Consider the following 21,396-nt stretch of genomic DNA (forward strand, 5'->3'; position numbering starts at 1 on the left):
GACAGGATGTTGAGCGTGTCTGCCGAGACCCAAACCCAATTCCCCAGGTTTGAGGTCGACCCGCTCTAGCTGTTAGGCCACATCCTCTCCCCCTCGAAAGCTGTTATGTTTAGCAAAGTTATTGGGAGGTGTTTGCGGGTGTTAAGAGTCCAAACTTTGGATGGTAGAGCGGGCCTCTAAAAATTGATATCTGTGCCTAAGACTGCAGTTTTAAATAGTCACTTCCAACTCAAACCCTGAGAGTTCCATACTTTATTTGCCGCTGTTGCTAGCAGTTGTCAAGATCACACAATGTATGTTTAAATTGCCGATTTCAAACCCTAGCCTGGTAATATGTACCAGCACAATAACACAACAAGCTGAAGTATGTTTTCAGAGGTGCTGGAGGGTGCTTGCCGCAGAAGTGCTATGACCCGTGCACTCGTAAAATGGGCACAAAGAGGAAGGCAAGAGAATCAAGGGGCTGTCACCGCGCTGTTTCGCGATAAATTAGGAAAGAATCTCGGTGTTTAACATCTCATAGGCCTGTGGCTTTGACCTGCGCGTTTCCTTCTATCTTCGGCACTGAAATTCAGACGTTAGCAGCACTCGTGGAAAAAGCACAGCGCCTAGACTCCAGACCGGGGTCTTTCGACCAGTTCAGAGACGCACAAATGGAATTATTTCCCGCACCAAGTGCTGCTCTCTGCACCTCGCCAGCTGTGAAAAAATTAGAACGGGGTTTCGTTCCAGTGAAATCATTTACACACACATGCACACTTAATGCTAACACATCAACTAAACACGTTACCACTACACACACACACAATTGCATTTACCTCACACTCCCAATGACGTAAATACGTACAATATATATACAAACACATCACACACACATGCGCATATATATGAAATGCTATGCTTAGCGCTGCTTTAAGAAAGGCGCCCATCCAGGCACTGCATGCAGAGCCAGGCGTGGCGGGTATTTGTAGGAATCTAGTTTCAGGTAGGTTCAGTCGCACTTATTGCCACGATGGCCGTTTGATACCTGTGCAAACAGGCTGTGTCTGGGCAGAGGCTGGTGGGAGGGAAGTGGTTGGGGCAGCTGGTCGGGAGGGGGATGAAAAGATGAGGGTGGAGGACAGGTGAGTAGAGATATTTGAAATAGTACGCAGTAAGTCAAGGGGAGATGAGAAAGAGCACGGTGTGTAGGGGCATATAGATGCAAGGGGGAGTACAGAAAAAGTCAAACACATGGCAGTGAGGTGGGTGACAGACTTTGGAAAGCCGAGGATGTTCTCTTGTGCAGCGCTACGAAGACACTAGCGGGGTTTAAACGAGGGCAGGAGAGGGGCTGCAGGTCTGAGCCAGACTGCTTGGGTTCTTCCAGACCCATTTTATAAGACTTTGGTAAATCTCTTCAGACTTCCATGCCCTTAACCAAGCACTCATTCGTCAGCATCATGCCTGTATATGGTCATTGAACTACGAGGTGACATGCTTTTTATAATGTGCAATTGGGAACCCATTCTCCTATTATAATAGCATTATATTAACCGCTTGTGTATCTAGCTACACAAACTGCATTTCCGGCCATGCTTAAATAATGGGTAGTACACAACTCAGCATGTTACCAGTTTAGCACCAGCGGAAGTAACACAAGCACCTGAATCCCCTGCGTTAGCATCAAAAACATGAAGCGCAGGAGCTCAGATGGAAATACAACTCGAGAGAGTGTGATTTGAGGGCTGGGAACCGGTCCAAGCTTTCCCGGATTCTGTGCCTCGGACTTGCACACTGGAGAGATGACTTGGCGAATGCTGGAAGGGCTCGAGAGGGGGCAGTAGGTCAAACACTCTGAGCCCCCTCCACCGCCACGGTCTAAACCAGTAGTTCCCCCATGTTCATCGGCAACCCGGAGGACAAGGAGCTGCTGCTTCCGGGTGCCTGGACACATCCGGAATGAAAAAGGGAGGGGTGAAAGCAGAGCAGCTACACGCAAGCCAGGATTTAAAGGTGCAGGCACTTCTCAGAAGTGCTCAATGTCAATATTAATTAAAAGAACATTGCGTGTGCCACAACAGACTGGCATTCGCGGCAACTGAATAATGGTTTTCCGGACTGGGAGGATGTGAAATCACGGCAGAAGAGAGGCCACAGAGGAGTTGGAATAAACAGAGCGGGCGTGAAAGCACGGCGGGAGAGACGCCAGGGACCTAGGGAGGGGGTGGAACAAACGGAGTGGGAGGTGTATGGGCGAGCGCAGACAGTGCAACACGAGCAGTCTGCACATGCACTCTACAACATAAAAAACAAGAGCGCACTGAAGCTGACGAGGAGGGAGTGGGAGGGGGGAGTGGGGGCGGGCATGCTTTACGACGCGTGGATTCTGCTTTAACAGTGCATTAAAGTAGGAAGGGAAGCGGCCGTACGGCCGCGAATGTGAAAGTGATCGCGATCACGATAAAACATCAAAGCGGCGAAAGTGAAAGACAACGAGTGCTTTCAGGCTGCCAAATGGTGCGCGCGCCCGGCACACATGCACAGTAGTTGGCGGCCTGAAAGCACTCGTTTGCACTTCCAAAAGTGCTTACTATAAGTCTCGCCAGAGCAGCGCTAAAGCGCTGTCTCAGGCGAGACCTAAAAAGGAGCCTGGGTGGGGTGTGGAGGGAGATGAAGAAGCTAGAGGGTGGGAAAGCTACAATTTGCGCTGCCGCTGTAACTCTACTGTCGCTTCTTCCCGCTAACTTACTGCCCACCACTGTCATTTCCCACAGTGCTGGGGTATAATTTGCACCACGTGCAGTGTGTGAGCACCACCAAGTCTAAGCCGTTGTGGATCGAGAGGGTGTCCGGGGATGAGCTTTAACATGTTTTTTTGTTTGCCTTGATTTTCTCTCCCCTCAGCGCTTTCTTGCTCGAGTGTTTTCTGCCTGCACGCCCAGCGTTTGTTGCCCATGAGGGGGGACACGTGCACTCTTCTCACAACCAGCTGTTGCTCATCTTTTGTTTGGTCCAGCTGACCTTTATCTGTCCATGCCTCATTGGATGAAGAAGCTGCGGGGATGGCCTTTATCTCCAGCAGTGATTCACAGTACAGGGACAGATGGACCTTTTAGCAAACAGAGAGAGACCCTATTGTAGACAATGCTTGTGAAAGGCCAGTAAGGTTAGGGTGCAAGTAGACACAAATCAAGCTATGCCTAATAGTCCATAGAAAAACAAAGTCTGGAACAAAACTCCATATGAGACACACATCTTCTGGAAGATAGTACCCGAAAAGGAACTGTGAACTGAAGCCTTACTCTCTGAAGAAATATTTATTTGAATTAAAAGAGATTTTATTCTGCCAGAGAAGTTCCTAAAGATTGATATATTAAAAAACTCATATTATTAAAGAGAACACTCCAGAAGGTTTATTTGGAATCACATCCTCTGAAGACATGCTTATTTGGCAACAAAATTCCCTAAAAATGGTTTATTCTGGCACAGAATTCAATAGGAAAGGCTTTATTGTGGAACAGACGTGCTTGACAAATGACCTCTGTAGACTGTATCTGCTCTGGATGCCTACAACGACAACAGAATGGAGGCCAGATAGCCGGGAGTTGTAATTGCCAATAAGACAAATGCTGTGTCTCTTGACAGGACTCAGCAGTCACAAAACCATGAGAGGAGGCTGGAGATAGCCATACAGTGCATTACATCCGATGTGTGGCTGACTCTATACTTGCCGTTCTAGACTTTTAACAACAACTCCCTGTTGATAGAAATCTCCCAATTCCCACATAGACTCTGTTGCCTCTTCAGAACCACTTTTTGGCACTCACACAACGGAAACTGACACTCAGCACTTTATTGGGGAAAGCTCAATTGTATGAAGACAGTTCCCGAAATTCTGTATACCGGGTGGTGAAAGAGCTTCGCAAAGCCCTGATAATGATCCTAGCGCTCACATGTTTTTCAGAATGTAGCCTGCACCAAGATGCATAATTAAATATATTGATCCTCTCCACTTTAGTTTCCTTCTCATTTCACCTTTTCGTCTATTCCTACCTGTCTCAGATGGGACCCATTTCCCACTGCCTGGCATGTCTTCCCTTAGAGAAGTACTTACATTTATTTTCTCTCTGAATCCTCTCTGGTTCACATAATTGAGCGATATGTATGTTCTGCAAACATGCATGTATTTTCATTTTTTTGCTTAGACTGTTGGATGGAGCCTCTGCTCACATCTGTGCCTATGAGCCCAGTCCTTACAAACCACAAGTTGTCTCTCTTGGACCTATGGAGGTTTCTCTTTTGAGCATTCGTTCTCGTGTGACTTTGATAAGCAGATCCCTACATTCTGCTTTAGGATAACTCAGTTTCCAGGAGATTTTGTTTCAGAATGCACCATACCTTAAGGAATTTTTTACCAGAAGTAATATTGTAGTGACTTCATTTTCATAATGCATCTCTTTTCAATTTTAACATAATATTTTGCTGAATAATATTTTGCGTGACATTCAGTTTCAAAAGACATCTCTTTAGGGACTTATGTTCTGGAGGAAATCTCTCTTTAGGGTGCTATGTTCTAGAATGAGTCCTTGGAGTGCTCTCCTGCAATAAATCACTCTTTTAGGATATCTGTTCCAGAATAAATCTCAGTTCAGAAAGTTGTATTCCTTTGTAAATATCTCTTCATGTAGTTCTCTACTGGGGTTTAGGGCTCTTTATGAAGTTGTATTGTGAATCAAATGGCTGGAGAAGTTCTGCTATAGAATACATTACTTTCCAGAGGGTTGAGTTCCCAAACAAAACATATCTTGTGAGTGTTTGCCTTTAGAATAAATCCCTCGTCACTATGTCCTTTTCCAAAATAGTGTTTTTCTAATGTTTCCAAATAAATCACCATATTAAAAATATCTGTGTTGTGTGAACCACTGATGGGCCAACATCTCGCTTGCTGAGCAGCTCCTGGCTGGAGCTGGTCTGGGTGCTTTGCTGAAGTAGCATTTCTCTGGAAGGGTCTATCCCTCCTACGGTGCCATTGGCCACTGCCATCCCCTCTTCCAGCTCATTCCTGGACCTGTTAGTTGTCACAATGTCTACTCTCCGCTTCATGCTATGAAAAATGCACACGCGTTCTACGAACAGCTACATCAATTGTGGTTTGTCTCCTGCAGAACGGAATCTGTTGCCGAGAAGATGCTCACCAACTGGTTCGCCTTCCTTCTGCACAAGTTCCTGAAGGTAAGATCGCTACTTAAAGGAACACACCTGTATAGACCAATTTCTCCCCTCCATGGGTAGATCCCTGGGAAATAGAGGGTTGAATGTTAGTCCACACATGAGAGCAAACATTCAGTTAACAGTATTAGTCCATAAAACTCCTGGGGTGTCCACTGACTGACTGTGTGGTTTGGCTTTATTCTTGGTTGACATGAGCCTCGTGACATGTAGACCTGTTATAAGCATTGCCTTGAAAATACTCCAGCCAAGCTTCCCTTGGGGTGAGAGGAATGGAGGTCCTGTGATACCTTCTGGTGGGGTGTACTGCACCCGATGACCACACACAGGCCACGGGGCAGAAGACACAGGGGGTGTGGTGTGGATAATAAGCCCCAGGTTTGTTATTTGTGAATGGGGGTTTCTGCTATTACCCTATAATGCGAACATTCAAAGGCATTGTTGCTGTGGTGGCAATACGTGTCCTTCTGCATTGCCTTTGCCCTACATCGAGCAGGTCCCGGATTCAATCAGTCCGTTATTTAATGCGCGTATTTGTGTTTTTGACAGGAGTGTGCCGGTGAGCCGCTCTTCAAGCTCTACTGCGCCATCAAGCAGGAGATGCAGAAAGGGCCCATCGACGCCATCACCGGCGAGGCGCGCTACTCTCTGAGCGAGGACAAGCTGATACGGCAACATATAGTGTACAAAACACTGGTAGGACTAAGGCCCGCCCCTTCGTGCCTGGCGCCACTTCCTGTCAGTTACCGGAAGAATGGCAAGTACGGGCCCTTGCCATCTCATCTCCCCAGGTAGCAGTGGTGGAATGTAGGCGGGGGAAGGATGCACCGTTAAGGTCAGACAAAAGTGCAATGACCACAAAAGGAACAATAAATGAAGGAACAAAATATTCCTGTTTTTGTCTTTACATATCAGGGTAAGAACCTGAAAGTTGTTGTTTAATTGTCGTTTTGGAGAATTGGTGTGTTAATTTATTTTTAACTTTTGGTTTAGGCTTACCTTATCTTAGCACGTGTTTGTTTGTGTGGTGTAGCGGTCTAGTCTGCTGGCGCACACTGCGTGTGACGTCAGCGGACTTCCGGCGGCGGCCATTTGCGGGAGTAAGCGCGCCGATTCTGAACAGATCGGAGCTCCGCTCCGGCGCTCCCGTATACCTTGTGTGAAATAAAGTAACGTGCTAAGAACGAAGGTGTACTGGTGTACTTCTCCACTAGTGTGGCCCTAGTTACCACCAACTTTACAATGGCGACGAGGTGGTGAGGGGGTGAACTGCACTCCAGAGCAAACCCACGTGGGAAGTTGTGAGCTGGCAAGTACACACCAGGAGCACGAAGACGGGAGCGTGGCAGGGCAGCGGTGAGAGCGCCTCCGCGAAGTAAGCCCAGAGACACCGCACACCTATATAACCGGTGCCGACGGCCCGGCAAGTAAGGCCCTCTTGGCCTACGTCCCCAAGCCACCCGGGGAGGAGTGAGCCCATCAGCCCTTAGTCCCCAGCGGGGGTGCCCTGCAACCTGGAGGTGGTCAGCGGAAGCCACTCGGAGAGAGGGGAATCCAGTCAGGAAGACGAGGCGAGCAGCAGGGACGCCCAAGAGGCAGAGTTCCCCAACTATTCCGCCCCTGGGAAAACGAGTGCCACCGACGGGCGGAAAATGAGCGCTCAGACCTTCGCTGACGAACCCAGTGCCATTCCTGGCAAAAGCAGGAGAACGCGAGATGCCGTGGGAGGACTGGAAACGGTACTTCCTGAACTACTTCTCAGCACTAGAGGGAGAGGGAGAGTTCGCGGGTTCGCGGCGGAAGAAAATTCTCCATCATTTGGGCCCGGCAGGACAAAGAATATACCAAGACCTGGTGAAAGAGGAAAGACCACCGACGGACGATGATGTATTCCGACACGCAATAGAAGACCTGGACACCCACTACCGCCCTGTGGTATGCACGGCGATTGATCGGTATAATTTCTGCCACAGGAAGTAAAACAAAGGGGAATCGGTCGATGAATACGTGGCGGCACTACAGAAATTGGCCCTAACATGTAAATTTGGAACCCTGCAGGAAGAACTGATAAGGGATCAAATCATCATGCACACAGTGAATTCCTCCATTCAAGAGAAGCTGTGGACCAATGGCAATGCACCTTTGCAGACAGTCGTGGCCTTAGTAAAAAAGGCGGAGTTGACCGGGAGGTGCGCAGAAGCGGCCAAACGTGAAGGCAACCAAGAGCAAGCGGTGTACAAACAGGAAGACCGGAAGACAACGGACAGTAAGCAACCATCAGGACAGCAAGGAGCGTGGAACTACAAGAGGTACAATACAAGACCCGCCAGACCGCAAGGACAACGGAACTGGAGTAAGAATGCCTGCTATAGATGCGGCAGCGGCACGCATACAGCCAACGACAAGGGCTGTCCAGCATTCAGCGCCAAGTGCGCATATTGTGGACTAGTAGGACACTATGAGAAAGTGTGCAGGAGGAAGTCCCCTAGAAACGAGGTCAAGTATGTGGCGCAAGGGCCACGCAAGGAGGAAGAAGAAGAGATTGAGGAGGAGGAAGACGAGATCTTGATAGTGGAAGAGCAAGTTCTAGGCATAGAGTGCACCGCTGATAAGAAGCCAAAGTGTGAAATGATGGTTGGTGGGGTAAGTGTGACCATGGTAGCGGATTCGGGGTCACCTTACACGTTTATCCAAAGGAAAATATGGGAGAAAGAGTTTGTAACGAGAACAAATTATTACCTAAGGCCCACGGATATCCACCCAGTGACTTTCACCGGGGAGCCCATACCCATGGTGGGATTTTGCCCTTTAACCTTTGAATTCAGGGGCAGAACATGCAAAGGGAAACTGTACGTGGCAGAAAAAGGACCGTCGGTACTGGGCTGGAAAGACCAGGGAGCCTTGGGAATGAAGTTGAACCCGGGTGGGCACACGCAAGTTCTCATGGCTGAAGAAGGACCAGAATACGAAGCACAACGATGGAAGGAAGAATTTCCGGAAGTTTTCAAAGATTCCATCGGCCGCATGGCGAAGATCACACATAGAATTCATCTGAAGGAGGGGGCCAACCCGGTGTCCCACAAAGTACGCAACATTCCATTCCAGACCAGGACAGCGGTACAGGAAGAGTTGCAGAGACTGGAGGACAATGGAGTGATAGAGGCGATCGACAACGCGGAATGGTTGGCGCCCTTAGTCGTAGCGCAGAAACCCAACGGGAAGGTGAGGTTGTGTGTCGACCTGAGAGAACTCAACAAAAATATTGTAGTGGACAAGTTCCCGCTTCCCAGGATCAACGAAATGTTAGCCAGAACTCAAGGGGCAAAATGGTTCTCCACCATAGACTTGACATCCGCTTACCATCAGATTGCCTTACATCGATCCTGCAATCATTTAACATTGTTTATCACTCCGTTCGGATGCTACAAGTTTTTGAGGATGCCATTTGGGCTTGCCTCAGCAGCCGCAGTTTTTCAAAAACTGATGCACAGGTTGTTCCACCGGAAAGAAGGCATCCAATATTTCCAGGACGACATATTGGTAATGGGAACATCCAAAGTGGACCATGACAGGAAACTGAAGGAAGTCCTAACCGTGTTAATGCAAAACGGGCTCACCGCCCAATGGGACAAATGCAAATTCGGAATGAACAAGGTTACGTATTTAGGGCACGAGATATGTCAACACGGCATCGAACCGAAAGCGTCCAACGTCGCAGCAATAAAAGAGGCCCCCACACCCAAGAACAAGGAGGACGTCCGAACTTTCCTGGGTATGGCGGAGTTTTATAGTAAGTTCATGACACACTTTGCCTCAAAGACCCATGATTTGAGGTCACTTCTGAAGGACAAATCCACGTTCCACTGGACTGAAGAGCAACAACAGGAGTTCGAGGACATGAAAAGACATATTAGTGAGGCAGTGCCCATACACGGATTCGACCCTGAGGCGCAAACCATGTTAACCACTGATGCTAGCGACCAAGGACTAGGGGCGGTGCTCACGCAAAGGTCCACTGACGGAGTCATCACCACGATAAGCTTTACGTCCAGAGCGTTGGCTCCTAATGAGAGTAAATTCAGTGTCATAGAGAAGGAGATGCTCGCGGCAGTGTGGTCAATGGAGAGATTCCGGCAGTTCCTGTGGGGCGGAAGGTTTCTTTTGCGCACCGACCACAAACCTTTAGTGAAGGTCCTCACGTCCTGTGGGCACGAGCATGCCACTCCGTGGATTGCCAAGATGACGCTGAGGCTGCTAGATTATGTATATGATGTAGAGTATCTACCAGGACACAAGAACAAGGTGGCAGACTTTTTGAGTAGAGCAGCATCTAAAGAGACCGCGGGGGTCCGGGAAGAAGGAGGATGGGAGGACTATGCGGTTGCGTTCACAGGAGATCCTGAAAGGGCCATAAGCGCCCAGGAATGGGAGACTGAATACGCCAAGGACGAGAAGATAAGTGCTGTCAAGGCGTATGTAACCAACGGATGGCCGGACAAGAGATTGTTGGAGGAAGAATTGAAGCAGTATTGGGAGGTCCGAGATGAATTGTCAGTAGGGGACAAACCATGGTTCCTGCTAAGAGGCAACAAAGTCGTCCCTCCGAACACCTTGAGACACCGCATGGTATCCATCACACATGAAGGCCACTTGGGGATCGTCAAAACGAAATGGAGAGCAAAAGAAGACTACTGGTGGCCGGGAATGGACATAATGGTAGAACGTCATGTAAGGGCGTGTGAGCAATGCAGCAATGCAGACAAGACCCAGAAATTGTTACGTCCGCCCCTGGGGTGCTACGATTGTCCGGAAAACCCGTGGGAAGAGATTTCTATTGACATACTGGGACCGATACAGGACACGAACGGCACCTAGAAATACGTCACAGTGGTGATAGATCGTTACTCCAAGTGGCCAGAGATCCAAGTGGCTGATAACGCTGAAACTGAAACGATACTGGAATTCCTAACGAAGTCTTTATCAGGGAAGGTATGCCCAAAGGGATTCTGAGTGACAATGGCCCACAATTCACATCAAGTAAGTGGGAAAGCTTCATGGACAGGAACGGCATCGCTGTACGACATACACCGATATACCACCTGGCAGGGAATGGATCCGCGGAACGATTTAACCGGGTGATCATGGGTTCGGTGCAGGCAGCGATCAGCCAAGGCATCAATTGGGAGAAGGAGTTGAAACGACTGTTGTGGGCCTATCGGATAACGCCTACCACCACGGGGTACAGTCCGTTCCGAGTTTTGAGAGGAAGGGAGCCTTTCACTAAAGACAATGTGGCCTGGAAACGCCTCACGGTGCAAAGCCACTGGTCCCCAGCGGTGGTACGTAAGAACTTGGAGAGAGCACAGGCGGTGTACACGGAGCATTACGATGTGAAGCACAACACCAAAGAGGTCACACTCGAGAAGGGTGAATGGGTGAGAGTCAAACTGCCTACGCAAAGGAAGAAGGGAGATAGTAAGTTCACTTCCCCGTTCCAAGTGATGGAACCGTATTCCTCAGCGATGGGAAGATTTGGTCACAAGACCGCATGGCGAGGTGCACGTCAACAGGCGGGAAGAATACGGTTGTGGAGTCGGAGAACACCGGAGTAGCCAGCGCCCAGTGGAGCAAGGAAGTAGACCCGGAGGGTCCCAAGGAAGTAGGGGGCAGTCCCCGACTGGGAACAGGTCGCGAACTGAGAAAGGAGATGGAAGGACAAGCGTCCAACACCCAGGAGGGGACAGAGCTGGAGGTGTGGAGAGAAGAACACAAGGGCGGGGAAGATGCACCCAGCCCGGGGGATGAGGCCACCACTCCGAAGACTGGCGATCGTAGTAGGTGGACACGGTGTGGCAGGAGAGTCTATCTGCCCAGGAGATTTGGGGAGCTCAATATGGACAGCAAGTAAGACTGTACAAGTTATAAGGGGTTGTGTTATGTTGTGGGTTTGTTTATAAAGGGGGGAGATGTGGTGTAGCGGTCTAGTCTGCTGGCGCACACTGCGTGTGACGTCAGCGTACTTCCGGCGGCAGCCATTTGCGGGAGTAAGCGCGCCGATTCCGAACAGATCGGAGCTACGCTCCGGCGCTCCCGTATACCTTGTGTGAAATAAAGTAACGTGCTAAGAACGAAGGTGTGCTGGTGTACTTCTCCACTAGTGTGGCCCTAGTTACCACCAACTTTACAGTTTGGAACGAATATTTGCTGTTCCCGTTAATGTTATAATGAGAGCCTAGGTTTTATTACATGATCTAAAAAATCAAATTCCAATATTACTCCCATTAACATTATTCTCGCCACATCTAAAATTGCGTGATTGTAACTCAATTCTAGATCAACTGTACTTATTTATTTGAACCAGAAACTTACTTTCCTTCCGCAGCTGCAGCAAGTCTTGATCATTTGGTGCTGGCCATGTTGGGTGTGTTCATAAATTTGTACGCACAGTTGCTATTATCTTTAAAGGTTCGTGGACTTGACTTCTACTCTCCATTCCACTTTTTTATTTACTTTTTTTTAAAATTCCTTTTATTAAAGTTTCGAACCACAGAAACACAGATCGAATAAGGTCAATGAAACAGACCTTCCTCAGTACAATACTGACTTTCATTACATTAGCACTGGATGGACGTTTCCACATCCCATCACCTACAGATTGAAAAATACAAATGCAGGCCCCTTTAACCCGCTAGCCATTCCCAAAATTTCTCAACGCATATTCACCAATATTTGGGACGGTGCAACAGTGTGATAATCTCAGCGCTTGCTGCAGTTATCCCCAGTGAGCTTATCATCTCTTCTTGTTACTTTAAAATGCTGTTCATCCGCCCGCGCCCACCTCTGTAAGTCCTATTTCTAACGTTCGTGCTCAGGCGGTCACAGAGATGTCCAGTGGATTGCTACTCCCATCCTTGACCGCGCGGTGCCCAGTACTTACATCCACTGCACGCCACTTTTATATTTGCTTGGTTTCCTCAGCCCCACTCTCGCGTTCTCACAATAAGTCCACTGGGTCTAATCTTTCAACTCCTAGAAATATTACTGCTTCTGTAGCTGACTTTTCTGATATTGTTATTTTTGCTGCAGTTGGTCACTCTCACAGCACTTTATTCAGGTCATTTGAACTCGCATTGTGGTTCGCTAGATGACTTCACCGTATCTCAGTGGTCAAACTTCAGAATGTGTCCTGCTGATATCTAATCCTACTCATTCAAAGGATATTTATTTGTCATTTGCAATGTTGTGTGGCATCCCATCTGTGAAATGCGGACAAATTGCTGATTTTGCAATTGTTTTTCAGTTTTTAGTTCTTGATGTAGGACAATTGTCACATAGGTTATTTATTTTCCTTTCTTCAGTTTTCCAGCACGTCCTACCACTGCTTTTTTTTCCACAATAATTTGGGCGACCAGATTTTGAGAAGTAAAAACCAGGACAGGCCAGACATAGAAGTAGGGCTAAAGGCTGATAATGATCACTGTATATTATATATATATATATATATATATATATATATATATATATATTACCTACTGGCGGTCGCCAGTAGGTAGTTATAGTTAGGACCCCTTTTCCATAGGAAATCCGCAACATTCTATTTTGAATAACTTTGGCGCCGGTTGACGAATCCTCGCGAATTTCTCAAAATAGGTGGGGCGCTACGCTCCGCTCCTACCCTGAAAGTCTCGGGGGGATCCGTCAAGCGGGGGCTGAGATAAAAGGGGGGTCCCAAAACGCGTTTTTCCCATGCATTTTTCCATAGGACCTTTAGAACGAGCTACAGCCCGAACGGCTGAACAGAATTACTCGAAATTTGGCAGAGAGGTAGTCCCTAGGTCAAGGAAGTGCCTTTTGTAGGTTTGGTGTAAATCTGTTCAGTAGATTCTGAGAAAATAGCCTTTAAATCAATATATATATCTGAGCCCGCTTACGGTACGCTTACCGTACGCTTACCGTAAGCGTACGGTGGCGTGCGCGAGCGCGATTCTGATTGGCTCTTAGATCTTAGTAAACATTCGAATCGGCCGAAACCAGGAAGCGGCGGCCGCCATTTTGTGTATTTCACTCTGAAAAAAAAGAGTGAAAACAAGAAAAGGGGGCAATGAGGAGAGTTACAGACCCCCTAACATTTGTAAGGGGGTCAAAGAAGGACAGAAAAGTACAAAAAAAACATTTATTGATTTTTAAAAAAATCACGGGGTACGCGTACGGTAAGCTTACGGTAAGCGTACGGTAAAAAAAATAAAAAAAAAAAAATGAAAAGCAGATTTAAGAGTTTAGATATTAGGGAGCTCTAAAAAGAGCTGTTGTGTTTATGAAGTCATTTTTTTAGTGGTACCTACAAGTAAGTACCGATGCAGAGTCTAAGGTTCAAAAGGAAGACTCTGTTCCCTTCATCATTGAAGTGCACACCATCTCCTCTATAAATGTCTTGCATGTCATAACGCAAGTTGTTGTGGTAAATGGCACCCATACCATAGTCACGGAGGAAAGCAGAAACAGATTTGTTGACGTGCTTTCTTGCTTTGTCAATCTGTGGACAGAAATGATTGGACCAGTTCCATTTTTGCCTTTGGCATATGTTGGAAAACACAAAGGCAGTTTTAGGGAAAAGAGAAAACAGTTGTGCAAAGGTGTCCTTCATAAGCATTTCCAGACCTACCCCAGTCAAAGTGCCTAGGTCATTGCCACCACAGTGCACTATTATGAGGTCAGGGTGTTGGATTTGCATGAAGGATTTCACCAATGGCATCAATTGGTGCCACTTTAACCCTCTCTGACCAATCCATTTAATGTCTACATTTGGCAAAGCAAGGTCTCTCACCATATCTGTTTTCTCTGCAAACTTTTCACTCCAGAAGACATAGCTGTGCCCTACAATCCACACTGTGAACATCTTCAAAGGAGATCTGGATGCACTCAGGAGGTGTCTTTCAGTAGAATGGCAATATGAAAAGAAAGACAGTTTGGAAATGGAGGCATACATATTTTTTTCAAAACAAAAAGAACTGATTGGCTGTTTCATACCATTCTAGAATAAAAACTAGGCTGTATGTGTAAATTAATAGAAGCATGTTTTGTATTGGTACAAAAAAATGTGTAACCAAAGAACAGTACTATGGATTTGCTGTTAGGTTTGAAAAGTCAAGCACTCTTGCTCTGTGGAATTGAAACATTGTTTGGCGAACTTCTGACCTAACTCAACACAGCAGTGTTCCATGAGCTGTTGCTATGGTAGCAGGCAGAAGTCAAGTTGGGGGAAGGGTACTAGGCAGAAGTCAAGTTGGGGGAAGGGTACTTTTGGAAAAGGGTTGGTTTTCAACCAATAGAAATGTGTGATTACATTAGAAAAAAAGGGGGAAGCACTGAGATTTGAAACTTACATGTATATGTGTGGAAAAATAGAGGGAAAGTTTGCCATTATCTGGTTCTGCTGAGAGGAGAGAGGTGAACACAACAGAGATCCTGGCTCTGATAATCTGCTGTTTGAGTGTCACATTTCTTTCACAACTAACTAATTTTAAAGGTGAGTTTACAGTTTGAGAGGGGATGTATGTGGTAACTTAAGAAATGAATAATAGAAATGGAAATTGTTTTTGTTGTAGTTGCGTTTATCATTTTCTGTTTTGGGAGAAATTTAAATGTGAGGAACATGTAAAATAATATGGAGTATGTTTTCACAATAAATTAAGGTGTACTGGAAAAAAAAAGAATAGTTTAAGGGTTTGAGGTTGGACTCAGTAATGCAAATACATTCAGCATCACTAAGGCTGGTTGCCCTTGCTGGAGTGTAGGCAGTCACCGAGAATACACATGGTGGTGGTCTAAAAAAACAGTTTGGACATGTGCATTTAAATAAATCAAAAAAAGTGGTTTCATAATGTGTCAGTCTGTAAAAGTGATTTTCACTTGCCCCGAAAAAAAAAAGAGTAGTAAGTGTGCTTTCAAATTGGCAAAGAAATTTCGTTTTGGGACTAATGTGAAAACATGACTCTGTGTGCAGAGAGGAATTATAGGCAGAGATTTATTGCGTATTGCTCTGGTGATTTCACAGTTGCATTAGATGGAAAGGGGGAGCGAATTTTTGGGGTAAGAAGCAGACTCTTAGCACACACCCATGTGCTTGCCATGTATAATCATGCACAGTATTTACAAGCGAGTGGGGTTTTCAGGTTTCAGTCTGTAATGCAAATACATTCAGCATCACTAAGGCTGGTTGCCCTTGCTGGAGTGTAGGCAGCCACCCAGGTTACACATGGAGGTGGTCTGAAAAAGAAGTTTGGACATGTGCATTTAAGAAAATCAAAAAAAGTGGTTTCATAATGTGTCAGTCTGTAAAAGTGATTTTCACTTGCCCCAAAAAAAAAAGAGCAGTAAGTGTGCTTTCAAATTGGCAAAGAAATTTCGTTTTGGGACTAATGTGAAAACATGACTCTGTGTGCAGAGAGGAATTATAGGCAGAGATTTATTGCGTATTGCTCTGGTGATTTCACAGTTGCATTAGATGGAAAGGGGGAGCGAATTTTTGGGGGAAGAAGCAGACTCTTAGCACACACCCATGTGCTTGCCATGTATAATCATGCACAGTATTTACAAGCGAGTGGGGTTTTCAGGTTTCAGTCTGTAAAATATTTTTGGGAAAAAAATGTAAATATGTGTACTGTATTATAAAATGTTTTAAAAATATTAATACTTTTTTCTTTTTTTCCAGATAGATATAGAAAAATTTCGAAAACTAGAACCATTTTTAAAACTATTTTTTTTAAAAACAAATGAATAAATATTTTTTTTGAGTGTGTATGGTAAGTCAATAATAATAATTGTAGTCTCTCAAGGACCTTGTAATGTGATAATTGATTTTTAGTGTTTTTAAAAAAAAAAAAAAAAAAAGTACGCGCACCGTACGCGTACCGTAAACAAAAAAAAAAAAAGTTTTTAAAAACATATGTAAAAAAAAGATGAAAGATAAGGTTGGCTCTTAAAAGAACCGTTGTGTTCATGCAGGGACAGAGGAAAGGAAGCATGGGAAAATTATTCAAAGCGACAAATGTGCTGATCTATTTTGTTGTTCACTAGGGAAACACTGGTCTCCCTATAGCAAATTAGATCTTGACAAAATGTGCATCGAATATCAACCTTCCGAAATCGAGGGTTGATTTCCAGAGGGCCAGCAAAAGGAGATTCTCCCCCCACAGATGAAGGGCTCACCTGACCTGCAGAAGAAGGAGTCAGCCCTGCAGATGATGGTCCAGGCTGAGCTGCTGTGGATGTACTGGCTTGTCTTTCTGAAGAGTTACCTCCAAAAAGATGACCATGTGTCCTTCTGTGTACATCCTGGAGGTGTCTCTTCATGGTGTGATTCCCAAAGGAATACTTCCTGTTAGGATTACCTCTAGAAAGTACACGCTTACACAGCTTACAAGTCACTAAGGGTGCATTTACCTTTCTGCGGGCCTTCAGGAAAAGTAAAATAATCCCATACATAAGAGGGCTTTTGTTTCCTCGATCTCTGCCTCAAGACAGTGCTGCTAGTGCTAGCCCCACTCTCAGAAGAGCTCTGCTGTTCTGCCATCGTATCCCAAAGACAAACCAGCTCCTTCTCCCAAGGGATCACAAGCAGAAATGAGGGGAATGGGTGTGGTGTAGGAGAGTTCTAGAACTGAAAGTAGTTTCAACCAATCAAAAGTTGTGTTTCATGATCACATGACCTACCGTACGCTTACGGTACGCTTACGGTACGCTTACGGCAAAAGTGCGCATGCGCGTAAAAAAGACACGCGCATGCGCATAACTGTCACTACCCGACACTTCCGCGTAACGTGCGCGTGTAGCGTACACGCGTACGCGTGACACGCGGCTACGCAAATTGCGTAACTATACGCAAACAGCGTAGATAAATTACGAACGTTGCGTAAACCGTACGCTTACCGTAAGCTTATGGTACGCGTACTAAAAAAAAAAATTAAAAAAAAGGAAAAAATGTATTGCTAATAAATTTTACATGTTTATTTTATAAAATATATTAAAAAAACATATTATAGAATTTTAAAAATTTAACCATAGTCTTTAAAAAAGGATAGAAAATTAAAATAAAAATATGTTTAAAAAAATAGAAGAAAAAAAACAAAATTAGCATTTAAAAAACCTTGCAAATTCACTGAAAAAACCATGGGTTTCACACACGTTATAGTTAGGACTTAGCATTTAAAAAACCTTGCAAATTCACTGAAAAAACCATGGGTTTCACACACGTTATAGTTAGGAATTAGCATTTAAAAAACCTTAGAAATTCAGTGAAAAAACCATAGGTTTCACACACGTTATAGTTAGGAATTAGCATTTAAAAAACCTTAGAAATTCAGTGAAAAAACCATAGGTTTCACACATGTTATAGTTAGCTGGACATTTTACTCGTAAAAAACCAATGAAATTCCCCCGTTATAGTTAGTTCAGCTAACTATAACTCGCGCGCCCGCAATGCACTGCTGATGACGTCACATATTACATCACTCATGACATGGTCAGTGACATCACTCATGACATCACTGATGACATCTCAAATGACATCACTGATGACCTCACTGATGACATCATCCTTGTGATAGAGTGGCAGACCTCCTCTTCCCCTAATAAAACCTTTGATACACACATTCAAAAATAGAGACTAAAATTTACAAAAGAATGGACATACCAATAACAGTTACAACAACCTCTTCAGTAATTCTAAGATCCACATACACATCCACTCATTCACCAACAGTCCAATACAGTCACTCATACATGTACTCACTTATCATATGTACTCATACACCTATACATCCTGTTACACAATGCCACTCATCCATAGAGCTACTCACACACATAGTCACTCATGCTAATAAAGAATCAAACATACATTTACTTGCATATACAGTTATACACACACCACCACACTTACTTCTACGGAAACTTACACATACTTAGTCTTTTAAACAATCACTTATAGAAATACATACTTATTCATACAGGAACTCTTTCAATCTCTCACTCTCACATATACTCACATATATAAACCAATAGTCACATATACTAGTTTTAAACATATGTAGTTACTCATAAAGACACTATTGAGACAGTCATTCACTCACTAACACACCCATACACACACACATCCACCCATGCAGTCCTGCACACATGCTCTGTTCAACACATACAAACAGTGAGTCACTCATTCATGCACCTATGCACTACGTAATACCCCCCACCAAACCATGCAGACACTCATACTGATACTCAAAAAACCAACTAATAACCTATATAGACACCCATGTAGCTACTCACCAACCCATGCAGCCACTTATACACAAAGTGAAGAAATGATACAGATATTTATATATTTAAACATTACTCACTAAGCCATGTATTCACTATGATACACTTAATCAGTCAGTTACACAATCAATTTTTCAAAAAGAAATCATCCATTTAGACAGTAATATACCCATTTATTCTTCCATCGACCTTGAGATATACATATATAAAACATATTTAATTTTCAGAAAAACACACATTCACTGGATGATGTCATCAGTGATGTCATTTGAGATGTCATCAGTGATGTCATGAGTGATGTCACTGACCATGTCATGAGTGATGTAATATGTGACGTCATCAGCAGTGCATTGCGGGCGCGCGAGTTATAGTTAGCTGAACTAACTATAACGGGGGAATTTCATTGGTTTTTTACGAGTAAAATGTCCAGCTAACTATAACATGTGTGAAACCTATGGTTTTTTCACTGAATTTCTAAGGTTTTTTAAATGCTAATTCCTAACTATAACGTGTGTGAAACCTATGGTTTTTTCACTGAATATATATATATATATATATATTATCTACTGGCGGTCGCCAGTAGATAGTTATAGTTAGGACCGAGTTTCCATAGGAAATCTGAAAATTCTATTTTGAATAACTTTGGCGCCGGTTGACGAATCCTCGTGAAATTTTCAAAACTAATGGGGCGCTCAGCTCCTACTCTGAAAGTCTTGGGGTGATTCGTCAAGCGGGGGCTGAGAAAAAAGGGGGGTCCCAAAACGCGTTTTCCCCATGTATTTTCCCATAGGACCTTTAGTCGAAGGTACAGCCCGAACGGCTGAACAGAATTACTTGAAATTTGGCAAAGAGATAGTCCTCAGGTCAGGCATGTGCCTTTTGCATATATGGTGTCAATCTGTTCAGTAGTTCCTGAGAAAATTGCAGTTAAAAGCACATAAATATCTATAAGCGTAATTCTGATTGGTGGTTACATGTCAGTCAACATTCGAATCGGTCAAAATCAGGAAGTGTCTGCCGCCATTTTGTGTGTTTTGTGTGTGACAGTGAAAAAGAAAGGTGGAGAACGTGAAAAAGGGGCAGGGTAGAGTTCCTGACCCCCTAGCCTTTGTCAGGGGGTCCCTGAAGGACCCCGAAGGGTGAAAAAAACATTTTATTTATTTTTCAAAAAATCGCGGGGTGCGTGCATGGTGCGCGCACGGTGGCAAAAAAATTGTAAAAAACATAGATTTAAAAATCATGTGTAAGTGTTTAGATGTTGGTTGGCTCTAAAAAGAGCCGTTGTGTTCATTGAGTGTTTTTTGGTACCTACAAGTAAGTACCGATGCACAGTCTAAAGTTCAAGAGGAAGACTATGTTCCCTTCATCTGTGAAATGTACACCATCTCCTCTATAAATGCCACTCAGAAGCATTGGTTCATAGTAGTTTCTGTTCCAGAATCTTCAAACACCACACCCACTCCCCTCACTATTTCTTCTTATTTGCTGGGACAAGGAGCTGAACAGCTTTTCCAGTACTTGAAAATGGCAGAACAGCAGTCTACTTCAGGGAGTGAGGAGGAGACCTGGATGCACTCAGAAGTCTGTGAAATGTACACCATCTCCTCTATAAATGCCACTCAGAAGCATTGGTTCATAGTAGTTTCTGTTCCAGAAGCTTCAAACACCACACCCACTCCCCTCACTATTTCTTCTTATTTTCTGGGACAAGGAGGTGAACAGCTATCAATTTTACTTGAAAATGGCAGAACAGCAGTCTTCTTCAGGGAGTGAGGAGGAGACCTGAATGCACTCTGAAAGGTAGTTGTAAAATGGAGGCTTACATACTTTTTTTTAATAAAAAGAACTCATTGGCTGTTTCACACCATTCTACACTAAAAACTAGGCTGTATGTTTACATTTTTAAAAGCATGTTTTGTATTGGTTCAGAAAAATGTGTTCCCACAGAACATTACTTTGGATTTGCTGTTAGGTTTGAAAAGTCAAGCAATCTTGCTGTTTGGATTAGAAACATTGTGTGCTGAACTTCTGACCTCTCTGCTCACACCAGTGTTCCATGATCTGTTGCTATGCTAGCAGGCAAAATTCATGTTGGGGGTAGGAATCATTTGCAAAGAGTTGAAATTTTCAACCAATAGAAATTTGTGTTTCCATTTAAAAGAAAGGTGGAGAACGTGAAAAGGGGGCAGGGTAGAGAGTTCCTGACCCCCTAGCCTTTGTCAGGAGATCTGTGAAGGACGGCGGAAAAAAATTCGAAAAAAAATTGAATTAAAAATCAAGTTTAAGTGTTTAGATGTTGGTTGGCTCTAAAAAGAGCCGTTATGTTCATTGAGTGTTTTTTGGTACCTACTAGTAAGTACTGATGCACAGTCTAAAGTTCAAGAGGAAGACTCTGTTCCCTTCATCTGTGAAATGTACACCGTCTCCTCTATAAATGCCTTGCATGTTGTAACGCAAGTTGTTGTGGTATATAGAACCCATACCATAGTCTCTGAGGAAAGCAGAAACAGACTTATTTACGTGCTTTATTGCTTTCTCAATCTGCGGACAATATTGGTAGGACCAGTTCCACTTTTGCCTTTTGCATATATTAGAATATACCAAGGTAGTTTGTGGAAAAAGGGACATCAATTGCACAAAGCTGTCCTTAACAAGCATTTCCAGACCTACCCCAGTTAAAGTGCCTAGGTCATTTCCACCACAGTGCACAATTATACGGTTAGGCTGTGGGAGATGTAGAAAGGATTTCACCAAAGGCATTAATTGGTGCCACTTTAACCCTCTCTGACCAATCCATTTAGGTGCCGATCACGATCCGGTAAAAAAAAGGCCCGTCCGACTCGTATCCGGTCTTTTTACCGTACGAATCGTACA

At 44.5% G+C, this 21,396-nt stretch overlaps 1 protein-coding gene across 1 annotated transcript in view; it reads left to right on the top strand.

Moving 5' to 3' along the window:
* LOC146870133 (plexin-A2-like) overlaps positions 1–21,396 on the top strand; it is a 239,584-nt gene that overhangs the window by 57,647 nt on the left and 160,541 nt on the right. Inside the window, exons 5-6 of the mRNA XM_085641065.1 lie at positions 5,148–5,214; positions 5,761–5,907. Of these exons, the coding sequence (XP_085497191.1) occupies positions 5,148–5,214; positions 5,761–5,907 (214 nt within the window). The remainder of the gene's footprint in view (positions 1–5,147; positions 5,215–5,760; positions 5,908–21,396) is intronic.

This window comes from Triturus cristatus, chromosome 1_1 (assembly GCF_964204655.1).
Source record: "Triturus cristatus chromosome 1_1, aTriCri1.1, whole genome shotgun sequence".
Lineage (NCBI taxonomy): Eukaryota > Metazoa > Chordata > Amphibia > Caudata > Salamandridae > Triturus > Triturus cristatus.